Source organism: Terrapene carolina, unplaced genomic scaffold (assembly GCF_002925995.2).
Source record: "Terrapene carolina triunguis isolate 2854851 unplaced genomic scaffold, T_m_triunguis-2.0 Scaffold96, whole genome shotgun sequence".
NCBI lineage: Eukaryota > Metazoa > Chordata > Testudines > Emydidae > Terrapene > Terrapene triunguis.
In genome coordinates, this window is record NW_020664447.1 from 11,706,632 (window position 1) to 11,722,294 (window position 15,663).

At 40.0% G+C, this 15,663-nt stretch overlaps 1 protein-coding gene across 8 annotated transcripts in view; it reads left to right on the forward strand.

The window, feature by feature from the left end:
• PAX6 (paired box 6) overlaps window positions 1-12,396 on the forward strand; it is an 18,188-nt gene extending 5,792 nt beyond the window's left edge. For 7 of the 8 annotated variants that reach the window (XM_024194929.1, XM_024194931.1, XM_024194934.1 and 4 more), the window contains 7 exons: window positions 97-262; window positions 6,638-6,796; window positions 7,639-7,721; window positions 7,983-8,133; window positions 8,266-8,381; window positions 11,035-11,185; window positions 12,247-12,332. In XM_024194929.1, the coding sequence (XP_024050697.1) occupies window positions 97-262; window positions 6,638-6,796; window positions 7,639-7,721; window positions 7,983-8,133; window positions 8,266-8,381; window positions 11,035-11,185; window positions 12,247-12,332 (912 nt within the window). Of the gene's footprint in view, window positions 1-96; window positions 263-6,637; window positions 6,797-7,638; window positions 7,722-7,982; window positions 8,134-8,265; window positions 8,382-11,034; window positions 11,186-12,246 lie in introns of all 8 variants that reach the window. The other variant, XM_024194932.1, reaches the window with a different exon arrangement.
• The last annotated feature ends 3,267 nt before the right edge of the window (window positions 12,397-15,663 follow it).

The window sequence follows — 15,663 nt, forward strand, 5'->3', positions numbered from 1 at the left end:
TAGCCCTGATGCAGAGGAGTGTGGTGATACTGAACTGAAGTCTTGTTATAAGAGTGCTGCACACTACCATTTTGTTTAATGTTGGTTGCCTTTCAGGTATCATCAATAAACAGAGTTCTACGCAACCTGGCTAGCGAAAAGCAACAGATGGGTGCAGATGGGATGTATGACAAGCTAAGAATGCTGAATGGGCAGACAGGGACATGGGGCACGCGACCCGGATGGTACCCCGGTACGTCAGTGCCAGGACAGCCTACGCAAGGTAAGGCAGATCCCAGTCAGATGCGCTTCTGGGCTTTGCAAAGCTTGTCAACAAAAGGGCGCCTCTCCACACAGCCTCGTCTGAGCTCTCCGATGACAAGCAAAGGCGAGCATGGACGTTGATTATCTGCGCTGTGAATTTCCCCACAGAAAAATATGTCAAAGTGAGGTTCATTACATCCCTGAGGCTTTTAAAAAGGCAGCGGTTTTTGCAATGTCCCCCCAGTGTATCTCTGTTGAAATGAATATTTTACCCCTTTCCAAGAAACCTACTTGGTGTTATAGCTAAATCTCCCATTTAAATGCACCGAGAACCACCCTCTTGTAGGAGTATGACAAGTTAGCTCGCTGACAGACTGCGAGGTAAACATGATTGTATCATATTGCGCTTTACTGTAATTGACAAATTATGTGACTGTGAGTAGAACGCATCTGGAATGATGGGGAAATAAACGCAGGTGTGCAGCGCCGCTACACTATAAGGAAGCGTTGGGGCTGATTAGCTGATTGGTTTCCAGTTTGGTTCGTAAATTTTGCATTCAGAATCCTGTTTTTCGGTAAAAAAAAAAAGTGCCAGTGAAATAGCAACGCGGACCTGGCGTATGTGGGGGAGGCGCCTGAGCTATTGATTTGATCCTTTACCTTGTCCATCAGCCTATTAATTAGAGTTTCTGCTCAACATCCACGCTGGCTTTTTGTGTGAGCGTCTCTAAACCCAGAGAGATTGGCCCCACTGTAAGGTAACTATCTCTGTAGGGTTGATTATTGTCCCTCCTCAGTGGACCTGAAACAACTTTGTAAATATAGGAACCTGTTTATCCTGAAGATTAATAGGTATTTGTTGTAGGAATGACAAGGGGATAATATAAAGGATAATGGGATGGTCTGTTACATACTTAAGATGGTTAATGGCTCCTTTTTGAATACAGTCTCTGTTCAGGCTCAGACCTTTCCCTAGCTGTGGTCAGTTCTTTAGAAGAGGTGTCTATCCAACAACCTGCTTTTTGTTTTCCCCCCGCAAGAAAAAAAATCAGTAACAGTATGCGGAATATCTGGTACAAAGGATGTTTCTGTCACACGCAAGAATTTGTTATGGGAACAATTCTGTCGCTATGTAATTGCTCATTAGAGATCGTTTTGTTTCTCATTAAGGCGACATGAATAAGCGTCTAGTTGAAGGAGACAGCTGTAGAAATGTTCCACAGGAGACCTCTGGACACGATATGGCACCGCTTGCCAATTAGACATGTCAGTTTTAAGAGAAGAAAACAATCCATGAAGGACACTAGAAAGATAGAGAGCAAAGCTCTCGCCTTTTTTGTCTAATATCATCTCCTTCTTTGGAACTGGGAGAGTCCTAATGATTGCCCAGTCCCTGGCTAGCTCAGAGAGAACTCAGCCGAAGTAATGAGTCCCGCACATTTACCTGTGGGCTCAAACTTTCCCAGACAGCCTTTAGTGTTCCCGGTTTGTCAGGAGATAGAAAGGGCATTAGAGAGTAACTGAGGCTTGCCCTGGGAAGGGAAGGCTAACTAGCGTCCGAGTGCCCTTAATCACTCCCTTAACCCTGGGGCTGCCTTGTTCCTGCACTGCCTGGCCCTTTGCTTCTGCGGAGGGCGAATGTGGGTAAAGGAGCCAGCCGTGGCCAATCTATACTTTGTCTATGGATTCTAGATGAGCTATAGAGTTATATATAGAACTCTGCATCTATATGTGCAACCTAATCTATATGCCTGTAGCTAAACTAGCTCGCTATAGCTAACTCATATGATATACGTATAGAATCTACCCTGTGTATAGACAGCTGTCTAAAATGTCTCTGTGTAACCTGTATGCATACAAGTGTCATCTGCCCTGTGTCGCTATCGCTGTTTGGAGACATCTAAGCTGATGTCTAGCCAACTCACAGACCCGGGTCCCACACTGAGTGGCATTCTCCGTGGGTTTTGACTAGTCATTGCTGGTTTCATAATTCATTTGAATTATTTAGCTGGGTGAAGGTTGGATTTGATCAGGGTGGAGCCCCCACCCAAGGCTGCGTCCCCTCTCCATAGTACCCAGTCAGGCGGAAGGCGCAGGGTGGGGGAGCGATCTCGCTTTGGATGCCTGTAGGTGAAATGTTTCGAGTTTAAGCTCCTCAGTCTTTAGGATCTTTCTCTTTTCTCTCTCCCCCCCCCCTTTTTTTCTTGTTAAATCAAATTACAGGTTGTTCAGAGCCCCGTATTGTATCAACTAAAATGAGTGTCATTTTCGTCAATAGAATTCAAAATTGTTCAGGCACTTTTTTCCTCTCTCTGGGTTTTAGAAAACGTGTTAAATGTAGAGATCAGTGCGGGATGCGAAGCTACACCCATGTGTCAGAGCAGCACTCCGAACAGTGAAACCTCCCCGCATCCAGACAGACTTGAGAGTCTGGATTTGTTGCTAAATCAGAGATCACCTCCCCCAACCCTGCACTAGAGAGCCCCGGTTAGCTTCTTCCAAACACCCCCTTTGCCCAAGCCCGACATCGGTGAGGATGGGGGGAAACAGACTCGCTGCTTTCCAAAGCGGGTGGGTTTGTAACTGGCCAGAGGCTGATGCGGCCGGGTGTCGAGCGTTGCTTGCAATGGTTATATAATGCGTGTTGTGGGGCAGTTGGGATGTCTTTGTCTCATTGTGTTTGTTAGACTCTTTCCCCCCCTGCGTTGGAGAATTAGTGTTGGGATTGTTGGCGTTGTGTGACATGTATTAGTGGATTTTGGCTTGTTTCTCGCATAGCCTCCCTCCCCCCAAATGTGCCAGGGTTAAAGAGACGCACTAGCCATCAGTCCGAGCTCTAGCAATGGAGAGGGAGTAAAAAATAAAATCAAGCAAAACTTTCCCATGCGCATCCAGTTTGGAGCACACCAGCCTTGGACCTTGGAGCGAGGGAGAGGCAGGCTGGGGGCGGGGGAGTTACAGACACTCAAAGCAATTGCATCACAACATTAAAATGAATAAAATGGATTTCCTCTGGAATATTCATGCTGGCGCTAATGTTTTTTCCTTGCAGGGCTATGTTCCTGGGTTTTAAGAGTCCATTACTCAGAAAGCATAAGGCAAGGTTAGGTCTCAGAGGGGGACAAATATGGTCTCAATCTGATAAACGCCATGCAGCAGTGAATAAAATAATGGATACATGAGGGCTGACAGAACAAAAAGAGACATCTCTATCCGGGAGAAATTCTCCAGTGATTTAGTGGGTTTAGGGATCACGGAGACACTGTTTCTTATCTTCCCCCCTCCTTATAAGACTAAAGCCTTCTATAGGATTTAGACACTTTCTCTTTCAACAGATGCTACAATGTTTTGATCCCAGCTCTGCAGCTGAAAGGTGCCGCAATTGGTTTGCTATCTTTTTTTGCTTGTTTTCCGCCTCACTGATTAAGACACTAAGAAACTAAGGAATGATTTTATTTCCCAGAGTCTTTTTTCTTCTTTTTCCAGGAAACAAATCCTACAGCCAGCGTCAGATGGTCTAGCTATAGGATAATGGGACGCACATTCACTCGCTTTCTTACGGATTAGGTCTAGAAGGTGGAACAGCCTATTGAGAACGTTTCTAAAAAGGCCCCCTTTTAAAAGAAGACATCTTAATTGTCTGACACTTTAAAAAAATCATATTTGTTATTCCATGGCGAACCTTTAGTTCGATCAACAGTGTTTTAAAAGCACAAGTTTGGGAAAAGGAAGCGAACCAAAGCGAAACTTCCCAGAGGTTGCAAGAAAAGCTGTTTTAAGACCGTAAAAAGGGCTTCATTAAAGCTTTAGAAGGGATGGTTGGCTCCGGAAAAATATATATATATATATATATTTTAAATCACTCAATTTTTAAGTTTAAGATTGAGAAACTACAGTTTATTGTTGCAAGATCGAGGAGTATATTCAGTGATCTGGCTGTAACCTCTCTTTTTGTACAAGGCTTGCACATGAAGGAGGCTGTACATTAATAACTGCTGACAAATTACACGGGCACTGGTTTTTGATCACTAACCAGCTTAAATGAAACTAATGTGCGATATAGCCTTTTAAATGAACAAGCCACTGCCGCCAGGGCTCGGATCAGTTCTACCACACGTAACTTCAGGTGGCTAGAAATAAACCAGAAAGAAAGGGATTGATTTTTAAAAAATAGTATTTGAAGACATCACTAGAACTTTGTGAAAGAAACAGAGCCGGGTGTGCAGTGAAAATGCCTTTTACAAGGACGCCTTCCCTAGCGCATTCCAGCGTCCAAGAATTTCAGAATCTCCCTTGTAGTCGTGAGGGTTGCAAGTCTGGTTTCTTCTTCGGTAAACAAGGGTCGGTTTAAAAGTTTGGCTAGGAAAATGCTTCTGCTCCTTAAGAAGCAGGGGGAACTAGCAGAGCAGCCGAGAAGCCTTTCTAAACGCACCCCCCTCCGCAAATAAAACCTAGGGTGTGAACACACAAGTCCTTGCTTGGGAAACACTTAAAAAGTCACCCAGCAACTTTCACTAGTAAATAAAAACAGACCCTTGTGCTCTAATATGTTAGTTGAAGCTTATCTAATCTTAGCTAAGTAGTTTTCTCTCTTTCTGGTGTTGAGTAAACAGGCTCAGTGTATAGAGATATCCTATTCACAAGTTTAGGGGTGTTCTTTCTTTCTCTTCTCCTATAGAAAGTAAAAATCCTAACTAGCATTGAGTAGCCCAGCCCAGGGGACAGTGATTAATGATAGTAGTGCATAAAGGTTAACATACTTCACTGAAAAGTCTGTTGACTGGGATCCTTGTGATACAATGTGGACCACTGCACGCCTCAAGAGAATCTTTTTGTTGTCCGCTCTGATTGTGTCCTCAAAATTCTGCCCACGAAAGTTTGCCAACCCTCCTGCCCCAAGAGTTTAATAGTTTCCCTTACTCTGCTGGCATTGTGTACTGGTGAAAAGCAGCCCTTTTCTATTCAAGTGTTGGTGGTCATCTCAATAGATCTACAAACGCCCATATGGTGACCACTGTAGATGAATCCAACTGTTTAAATGGGGAAGAAAGTTTGGGTTTTAAAACATTTCAAAGTGTTTGAAAAGATCCTACCAGATTCTGTCACAATTCGCTTAAAGCTTTGAAGGCTGTGCCTATTGTTAGCTGATTATAAATGATATTACTTTAAAGTTGATTTCCCACAATATTTAAAGGATCTAACAGGAGTGTTGCCATTTATTTTGTAGCATAACTTTTAAAGCAAATTAGTATAAGTAGCCCCTGCCTCCCTTGGTCCAGCTTTCATTTAGCAACATCAAAATGTCTTGAAAAATATGCTCTGAAAAGAGAGGGAGAGTTAATTTAGTGACAACTTCTCTGTCTTAACAGAAATGTCCATTCCTTTTGCAAACCTTTCTGGGTGTCTGCAGACACTTTGAAAGACAGCTAGACCAAGTGCACATCTTTCCGTCCTACAGAAATGTGAAAACAATAAAATTTCCCCTTGTTTAATGATAGAAATTACATTAAAAGTGGTGGAAGTGCCCTAATTAAAAATGTACCACTTAAATGATATGCCAAATGTTCAGCTGCAGAATAGCATATTTAGCTAGTTAGTGAACTCGCTACTATTTCTTTTAAAATTACATGTTAAATTTTTAAAAGAAATCTTACTTTTCTCTGGTGCAACACATTACAAAGAATGGACAGTCCTTTTATCTAAATATAAAATTCCATTTTCAGCAATTATAGCCTGTTCTTGGTGATGATATAATTACAGCTGTGCTCAGTAATAGGTGTCAAGGCAATGCACACTCATACAATAGTTGAATAAAACTGCAGAACAATGCAGGCACTTCTAAATTCACAACCTTTAAAATGAAATTGACTGTGCAGAATTCAAATAAAAACTGGATAAATATTTTTTAAAAAAGATTACAAGCTTGGTTTGGTTTCTTAATAGCATTTTCTACAAACCTATCAACATCTAATTGATTAGATAGGAATTACTGATTATAGATAATCTGAAATACTGAACAGCACCATTTTAAATATAGCAATAGGTAAATAAATTCTGCAGAGAAAGGAGACTGGCATGGCTTTTTAGTAAAGATTCAATATGAAGAATGATTTTCTCTGGAAATGATTTTTATGCCTGTTTTATTCCAGAGTAAAAAAGGAAAATATAATTATATCACAGTGAGTTTTTATATTTAATTTTTATGCCAAGATTGGAAAATAAAATGCTATTATATAACTTATGTCATCAGTGAGCTATTACTTTGACACTTTAAGTGTGTTTAAGAAAAGATGTCAGCAAACATGGCTGACCCAGTTTATTATTGTATATTGCAACTATAGGAAACTGGTAGTTGGGCTAAATTTGTTTTAATTTTCCGTTGTGGTTGTTGCAGATGGCTGTCCACAACAGGAAGGAGGAGGTGAAAACACAAACTCCATCAGCTCTAATGGAGAAGATTCAGATGAGGCCCAGATGAGACTTCAGCTGAAAAGAAAGCTGCAGAGAAATAGGACATCCTTTACCCAAGAGCAAATTGAAGCCCTTGAGAAAGGTGAGTGACATTTTCAAACTACTAAAATAGGAGAGAGAAACAAAATGCTTGCCAGTTATGTTCATAGCTAAATGGAAGTGGGGCATTCACAGACATTATATACATAGATAGAAAGGTACATAAAATCTGTGCTTCCCACCCTTCTGTTTTTTCCCCCCATCATGCTTCAGAGGTTTATTTAGAGGCATTTTTATGGCATTCATCATTGTAGTATCTGAACAGCTGTAAAAAGTTTGATTTTTAAAGAAAAATATGTAAGAGTGCATAAAGATTATCCCGGGCACAATACAATTCTATTCACAGCTCCCCACTAATCCCCTCATTAAAAACATACCAACCTTCCCAAAGTCACAGGGCACACTGTGCATGCTGGCTGAACGAGAGTTCTGGAACTCCCAACTGCTGTTCACCCATCCTTGCTACAGGTCACACTGTGACATGCCCAGAGGGTTTGGAGCTAGGGCCTCATGACCACAAAGATCCTGCACTGGCAGCAAACAGCTGTGTGCCAAGCCACTTGCTGGTGAGAGACTCACAGCTGCTTTGAGTCCCCTCTGACCAGGGTCCTGGAACCCTAACACGCTCTGAAAAATATTCACATTAGACCCAGTCCCACAAATCCTTACCCATGTGATCTCAGTGGGTATACCTATGTGAGTATGGCACAATTATTGCCCCATTACTAGCCCACACAAATTTCAACTTCACTTTTACGTGACTGTCCTGTAGAATATATAGAGCATGGGAAATGCTAAGAAATAACCTGACGTTTCAAATCTAGCTATGTTAAATCATTAAAAAAAAGTCTTTAGAACTAATGTGACATTGTTTCTTTTTTTCAGAATTTGAGAGAACCCATTATCCTGATGTGTTTGCCAGGGAGAGACTAGCTGCCAAAATAGACCTACCTGAAGCAAGAATACAGGTACTCAAATTCTTGTGCCCTTAAATTTTTTTATGACTGACTTTTCAAGGTACAAGGAAGCCACTGATCTTGATCAAACATTTGTCCATCTCCAGCTTTGTGAGCATAAACAACAGACATAGGGTTGACTTATATTTAATGGATTGTTATGCTCCAAGGAGGCTGTATGTTAGCATGTGCCATGACATGTAATGAATGATTTGGGGCCATGTAGGTATAATCTTGCCTATGTAATAATTTAAAAAAACCCTTTATTTTCAGGTGTGGTTTTCCAACAGGAGGGCAAAATGGAGAAGGGAAGAAAAACTGAGGAATCAGAGAAGACAAGCCAGCAACACACCCAGCCATATTCCCATCAGCAGTAGTTTCAGCACAAGTGTCTACCAACCAATCCCGCAGCCTACCACACCTGGTAATCTAAGACATATATTCAGATTAATTCATCCTTTTAGGGAACTAAAACATAATCCTCTGACTATATATAACAAATGTTATCGAAGCTTAAACTAATGTGTTCATCTCCTATTTGTCTATTTTATTATAGTTTCCTCTTTCACATCAGGTTCAATGTTGGGCAGAACAGACACTGCGCTAACAAACACATACAGTGCTCTGCCACCCATGCCTAGCTTCACAATGGCTAACAACCTGCCTATGCAAGTAAGTAATATAATAAGTTGTCTATCAGATAAGTGATGAATGGCCAGATCCTCAACTTTGTGTGCCAAAAGGTCCCTCAGAAGTCAGTGGAGCTTGGAGTGTGCCAGGAATGTAAAGACAGGCCCTCAGTACGAATTAAGGAAGAGATTTTGAAAGGCACAAAGGGCAGTTAGGGGTCCCAGCTCTCAGTGCAAGTGAATAGACGCTGAGTGTATAACACACCTGTGTGTCTTTGAAAATATTTCCCCTACAGTCCTAGCAGAAACAAAAAGGGAAGAGCAGCAATAACGATTAGTGGAGTGAAGAGAAATTTAAAAGACTAAAATTATATAGTTTGGAAAGGAGAGGAGTGGGGAGGGATATGGTTAAGTTATATAAAATAATGAATGGTATTGTGTGGAGAAGGCCAATTGCACTCAAAATTAAAAGGCAATAAATTTAACATTAAGAAATTAAAATACCTGTTTAAGAAAAAGATGATTAACTTGTGGGACTCCTTGCTGCAGTATTATTGAGGCAAACAACTTAGTAAATTGCTAAAAGGATTAGATTTTTACTGCTCAGGTGATATGGCTTTGGGCACATTAGGAACATCTGAGAAAGAAAGATGTGAATGGCACCTGCAATTATGTTAGCTAAGTTAAGATTCTAAGAGCTGTTGATCCTCATGCTTGAAAGCATGTAGTGATCACCAGAAGGGTTAGGAAGGAATCTACTCCTCTGGGGATTCCTCTATAGTCCTTTCAGATGCAAAATATAACTTTTTAAATGGGAGGAGAGGGGGAGGCTGGGCATTGTAATGGTACTGGCCAGTTGTGAGGGTTTTATAGCCTTGTCTGAAGTATATAGCATTGATCAGTGTGGCAGACAGGATATTAGATAAGATGGGCAATAGAGCTATTCCAGTGTACTAATTACTATGTTACTAATTGCTCAGAATCAGCCAAACAAAGTTTGGTGCTGCAGGCAGAATCCCTCAAACTTGTAGAACAATGAAACAGTTAAACTGTTATTTATTGATATTTGAGGCCTTTGGTGCAATTCATGTCAGTCAGAAAGTGGATGGCAAAATGTATGCCAGAGATACATGTTGGGAGTGCAGGAGACCCTCTTAAACTTCATTCCTCCTTTGGCTTGCCATTTATTACAGAGGTAAAATAATTTTAGGCACCTAACTCCCTTAGCCCCCTTTGAAAATCCCAGCCTAAATATTCACTGCTGAGAGATAACTGTATAATTCATAAAGGTGATGACTGAAATGAATTTGTAAGTGGATTGTGCATGGTCAGCCTTAATCAATGACAGTGTATGTTCTACCATGCATATTTTGTAGTGTGTAGATAGTGTGTATGCATGTAAGGAATATTTGCTTGTGTGGTACAAGGTTTTGTTGTCATGAGTTTGGGGTTAATTTCAGTTGTTTTGAGTAGGGCCCTACCAAATTCATGGTCCATTTTGGTCAATTTCACAGTCATAGGATTTTAAAAATAGTAAATTTCATGATTTCAGCTATATAAATCTGAAACTTCATGGTGTTGTAATTGTAGGCGTCCTGACCCAAAAAAGGAGTTGAGGGGGGGGTCACAAGGTTATTGTAGGGATAGCGCTGCCTTCAGAGCTGGGCAGCTGGGTGGCTGCTGGCTGGGAGCCCAGCTCTGAAAGCAGTGCCGCCACTAGCAGCAATACAGAAGTAAGGGTGGCATGGTATGGTATTGCTACCCTTACTTCTGTGCTGCTGGTGGCAGGGGGCTGCCTTCAGAGCTGGGTGCCTGGCCAGCAGCTGCTGCTCTCTGGCCACTGAGCTCTAAAGGCAGAGCAGTTGTAAGAGTGGCAGTACTGCGACCCCCACTAAAATAAGCTTGTGACCCCCCCTTATCCCCCGCCACTCCCTTTTAGGCCAGGACTCCCTGATTTGAGAAATGCTAGTCTCCCCCGTGAAATCTGTAGAGTATAGGGTAAAGGACACAAAAGACCAGATTTCATGGGAGGAGACTAGATTTCATGATCCGTGACACATTTTTCATGGCCGTGAATTTGGCAAAGTCCTAGTTATGAGTAATCCCCCCACTGACATGGATACCACCAAGAAATACACTGGAAACGTATGTGTGTGTGTGTGTGTGTGTGTGTGTGTGTGTGTGTGAGAGAGAGAGAGAGAGACACACACACACACACACACACACATTCTGGTATACTCCAATGAAGTTACTTCTGATTTACATCAGTGTATGTGAGAGCAGAATTGGGCCCACACTCAATCTATCTGTACATGAAAATATCATGAGGCCTATTCTCCTCTGCATAAACAACAACAAGGCCAGCATTTCAAGCTTGGGTGCTGAATGTTAGGGATCTAAATCCGTATTTAGGCACTTACATAAAATGGCCTGATTTTCAGACACGCTGAGCACCCTCAGCTCCTATTGACTTTAATAAGAGTGGTGACTGACCAACACCTCTGAAGAGAGACCACTCATTTAAGGTCCTAAATATGGATTTAGAAAACTAACTTTGGCTTGTTTGTGCTTATGCAAAAGAGGCTAGGTCCTATGAAACTTCTGTGTGCTGGTAGATACCAATAGATGAAATGGAGGCTTCAAATCATTTTAAATTAATAGATTTGTAACATTATTTTGTCCTTTCCTCCTCATAGCCCCCAGTACCCAGCCAGACCTCCTCCTACTCTTGCATGCTGCCCACTAGTCCGTCAGTGAATGGGCGGAGCTATGATACGTACACACCGCCTCACATGCAGACACACATGAACAGCCAGCCAATGGGCACCTCTGGAACCACTTCAACAGGTAGGTGTCCATTCATTTCTTCTATGAAGATAAATTTCCCATAGTTTGGTTTCACCAGTATTCTACCCTGTCTTTCTTTTAGACTAATATTCATTTGGTGCTAACCATCTGACTGCCAAAAGGTCCAAACCTGTTACCATTGGCTTAAATAACAGCAGAATTTGACCAAAGGCCAAAATGTAAAACCTTCCTTGGCTTTTGGGGTGTCCATTGAAATCTTATTTTAAGTTACAACCGAGGGGAGAGACAAAAACTGGTTGCTTAAAGGAAGTGTCCTAATGAAGGTGCAAGAGAATTTTTCTCAGGATGGCCCTGATCATATCGAACAAGTAGGCATGCTATTAACTTTATTACTGTGTGTAGTCCCATTGACTGTAATGGGATTGCTACTCATAGTAGTAAAGCTAATCATGTGTGTAAGTGTTTGTAGAATTGGGGCCTACATTTGCAGATGCGGTGGGGCAGAGTTTTAAGACATGAGGGTGTCTATCAGGCTGATCTCTTGTAGAGGCTTCAGTGTATTTATAATAAGGGAAACTAACTGAAATGAATGAACAAACCATCTGTTGTAAACAGGAGCAAATTAGACACATTTCTGAGAATAAAAAGGCTTGATAGTGAAAACTTTTATACGTTTGGGGCCAGATTCTCAGCTGGTGTAAATAAGCTGAGAATTTGGCTTATTTTTATCTTATGAAATGAAAATTTATTGGTAATAACAATTCAATTCTATAAAAACAATGAGGAGTCCGGTGGCACCTTAAAGACTAGCAGATTTATTTGGGCATAAGCTTTTGTGGGTAAAAAAGTGGGTTTAAAGTGCCACCGGACTCCTCGTTGTTTTTGTGGATACAGACTAACATGGCTACCCCTCTGATACTTAATTCAATTCTATTTGTTCAGAGGACTTTTAAAACATACAAACAAATCCTAAGATTCTCTAAGTTGGTAGGTTGATTTAGTACTTTCCAGAATACAAGAACAACTCTTTAAAATTGTAAAGCAGAAAAATGTGTTGTATGTAGAAAAGCTAAAACATATATTTCACACTCATTTTTCAGGTCTTATTTCACCTGGCGTGTCAGTTCCAGTTCAAGTTCCTGGCAGTGAACCTGATATGTCTCAATACTGGCCAAGATTACAGTAAAACATGTGTTAATTCCGTAAATGACTATATGGACAACAGTTGGATGTTCAGCAGTATTTTATAAAGGAAGAATGGCTTCTGTACTGCAACTGTGCCCTATTCTGTAACACATGGAAAAGACTTTAACATGGACCTTTGTACACTGAAGGCATTATATCAGTTGGAACAAATCTTCATTTTGGTATCCAAACTTTTATTCATTTTGGTGTATTATTTGTAAATGGGCATTTGTATGTTATAATGAAAAAAAAAAGAACAATGTAGACTGGATGGATGTTTGATCTGTGTTGGTCATGAAGTTGTTTAAAAAAAAAAGAGGAAGCCATGATCAACAAGCTTTGCCACGAATTTAAGAGTTTTATCAAGATATATCGAATACTTCTACCAATCTGTTTATAGATTATGGACTGATGTTCCAAGTTTGTATCATTCCATTGCATATAATTAAACCTGGAACAATACGCACTAGATTTATGTAAGAAAAATATCTGTTGGTATTTCCAAAGGTTGTTAACAGATGAAGCTTATGTGCAAACAAGGGGTAAGAGAGAACTTCAATGAAGAAAAGAGTTTGATAGATAAAAGGTAGATTGTGTCTTCGATATAATCCAATTTGTTTTATGTCAAAATGTAAGTATTTGTCTTCCCTAGAAATCTCCCAGAATGATTTCTATAATAAAGTTAATTTCATTTATATTTGACAAGAATATTCTATAGATGTTTTATACACATTTTCATGCATCATACATTTCTTTTTTGGTCGGCAAAAGTTAATTGTTCTTAGATATAGCTGTACTATTGTTCACAGTCCAATCATTTTTGTGCATCTAGAATTCATTCCTAACCAATTAAAAGTGCTTGCAAGAGTTTTAAACTTAAGTGTTTTGAAGTTGTTCACAACTACATATCAAAATTAACCATTGTTGATTGTAAAAACCATGCCAAAGCCTTTGTATTTCCTTTATTATACTATTTTCTTTTTAACCTTATAGTGTGGTGTTGCAAATTTTGTTACCCTATTAGGTTAACATTATATAGTGACTGAGTGTTAGTTTGAATTTATTTTCAATTTTCAATATTGGAGGTCCTCAAAGAAATAACTTTATAGATGTTATGACTCAAGCATGCTGTAATTTGTGTTGAAAAGATTATAAATTCATCTAAAGTCAGATCTATACAAAAATCAGCTTATATAACAGTATTTCTGAAGGAGGAAAACGTTTTCCAATCTGCATAGAGATTTACAATTAAGTGCTAAATGAACTCAACAATATAGCAGAATTTTCAATGGGGACTGTGCTTTGGGGGCTACTGCTCAGGCCAGTATTTGGTTTTTTTTTATATATATATATTATATGTTCTTGGCTATAAACAATTATTTCATTTAGGATGTTGTTAAAAAGCAGCTGTGTTTGTAACGAAAGCAAAGTTCTTTTGGAAAGCTAATACCAGCCCTTTATACCTCCACACAGCATAATCTTTATGTAATTTTCCACTGAACCTATAACCTGGTTAATATCTCAACATGCTTTATGTGAGGGTTGCTAATGTGGATGTGGGTGGAGAGCGGCATGTCAAGAAATCATGAGAGAAGACAAATCAACAGGCAACAACAATGCAAACTGTGACTGGCTAGCGAAAGCTAAAAGCCTTTAGTTATTGGCAGCTAAATCTAAACATTCCTACATCTATGAAACTGCTTCATTGTAGTCCAGTTGTTACTTGCAGTGCTGCAATGAAGAACAGATCTGATGCTTAAAAAAACCCCACCCCCCAATTCACAGCGAGTTTGGAGCCTGTTATATTTTGTGGGCTGTGCAATCCAGCACATAAGTAGATATAGAAAACACTTTGCTGTAAACTTAAACTAACAGAAATTGTGGTGCTGAGTGAATCACTACACCATTGCCAGGATTAAAGGCATCTAAACACACAATCCTTTAGGACATTGATATGTTCCATTCAAAGCACAAGATGATTTTTAATAAAAGAAAATTAAAAACCTGACAGGAGCAGAAATGTATGAAAGCTAAACAACATTAATTAAATCTTCCTTTTTTACTGATATTTGTCTATTACAGTTAATAGTTGTAATTGCACAGAAATTACCAGCTATAAAATATTGATTTAAAAGGGAGATTTTTCATTTAAAAATTCTATCATTTATACATTTCTGATGGCTACAGTTATTGTTTTTATATATGGACAGCTGCATACTAAATACAGAATAAATTGAATCTTTGCATATAACAATATACACAGTTTCTGTGTGTGTGTGTGTGTGTGTGTGTGTGTGTGTATACAGATACACACATATGCACACACACACATGGTATCTTGATTAGTAGGCCTAAATCAGATTACTACGACTATAAATGCTCGCTCCAGCACCTGTAATTAATTGTGCATGGGATTTATTATGGGAGGTCAAATGAAGACTTTGTGGAGTCCCCTTTCAAAAGACAACCTGTGTGTATATGGTGTGTTTAATATTAGCTAGCCACACAGATTTGTGTGTGTATTATGTAATATATACAAACACATGCTGTCACACATATATATACATTCTAGGTGAAAGCCCGTCCTGTCGTACAGGCGTACTTTGTAAAGTGTAAAAAAGCTGAAAATGGCTGAGAACTTAAAAATTGGATGGTAATAGACTGCAAAGGCCAGTGATGATTGAACCTGGTAATATTTTAAACAAAAAGCACTCTTAACCATGCTTGTAGCTGTTTCCATTGCATCACCATTGACTCACCAGGTATTCTAGGCTTCAGAGTAACAATCCTGGAATCGCTCTCTGTCTCTCTCTCTCTATACATAATATGAGAGATGGAGACATAGGGGGAAATAATTGCCATTTTTGCAGTTCCAAATGCCAGCACATGGATATCTCACTATCACATATAGTCTAATTCTCTTCTCACACAGGTTTTTGCACAAGTGTGTAGCACCACTGGCAATACTCCTGATAGATGCAAGTATGAGCTCAGATGTATATCCTATATATGCTGTAAAACTATCTCTGTCTCTATTAATATACAGGGCCGGCTCTAGGCACCAGCATTCCAAGCATGTGCTTCGGGGTGGCACTTTTCAAGGGGTGGCATTCGGTTTTTTTGTTGTTATTGCTGCGGCGGCGGCACTCCGGCCCCGTTTTTTTTGCTTGGGGTGGCAAAAAACCTGGAGCTGGCCCTGTTAATATAAGGTCACCATGGAAGTAGAAACTGAACTGTAATGTGTTCTATATGGACAGTGCGCGCACACACACACACACACACACACACACACACACACACACACACACACACACACACACACACACACACAC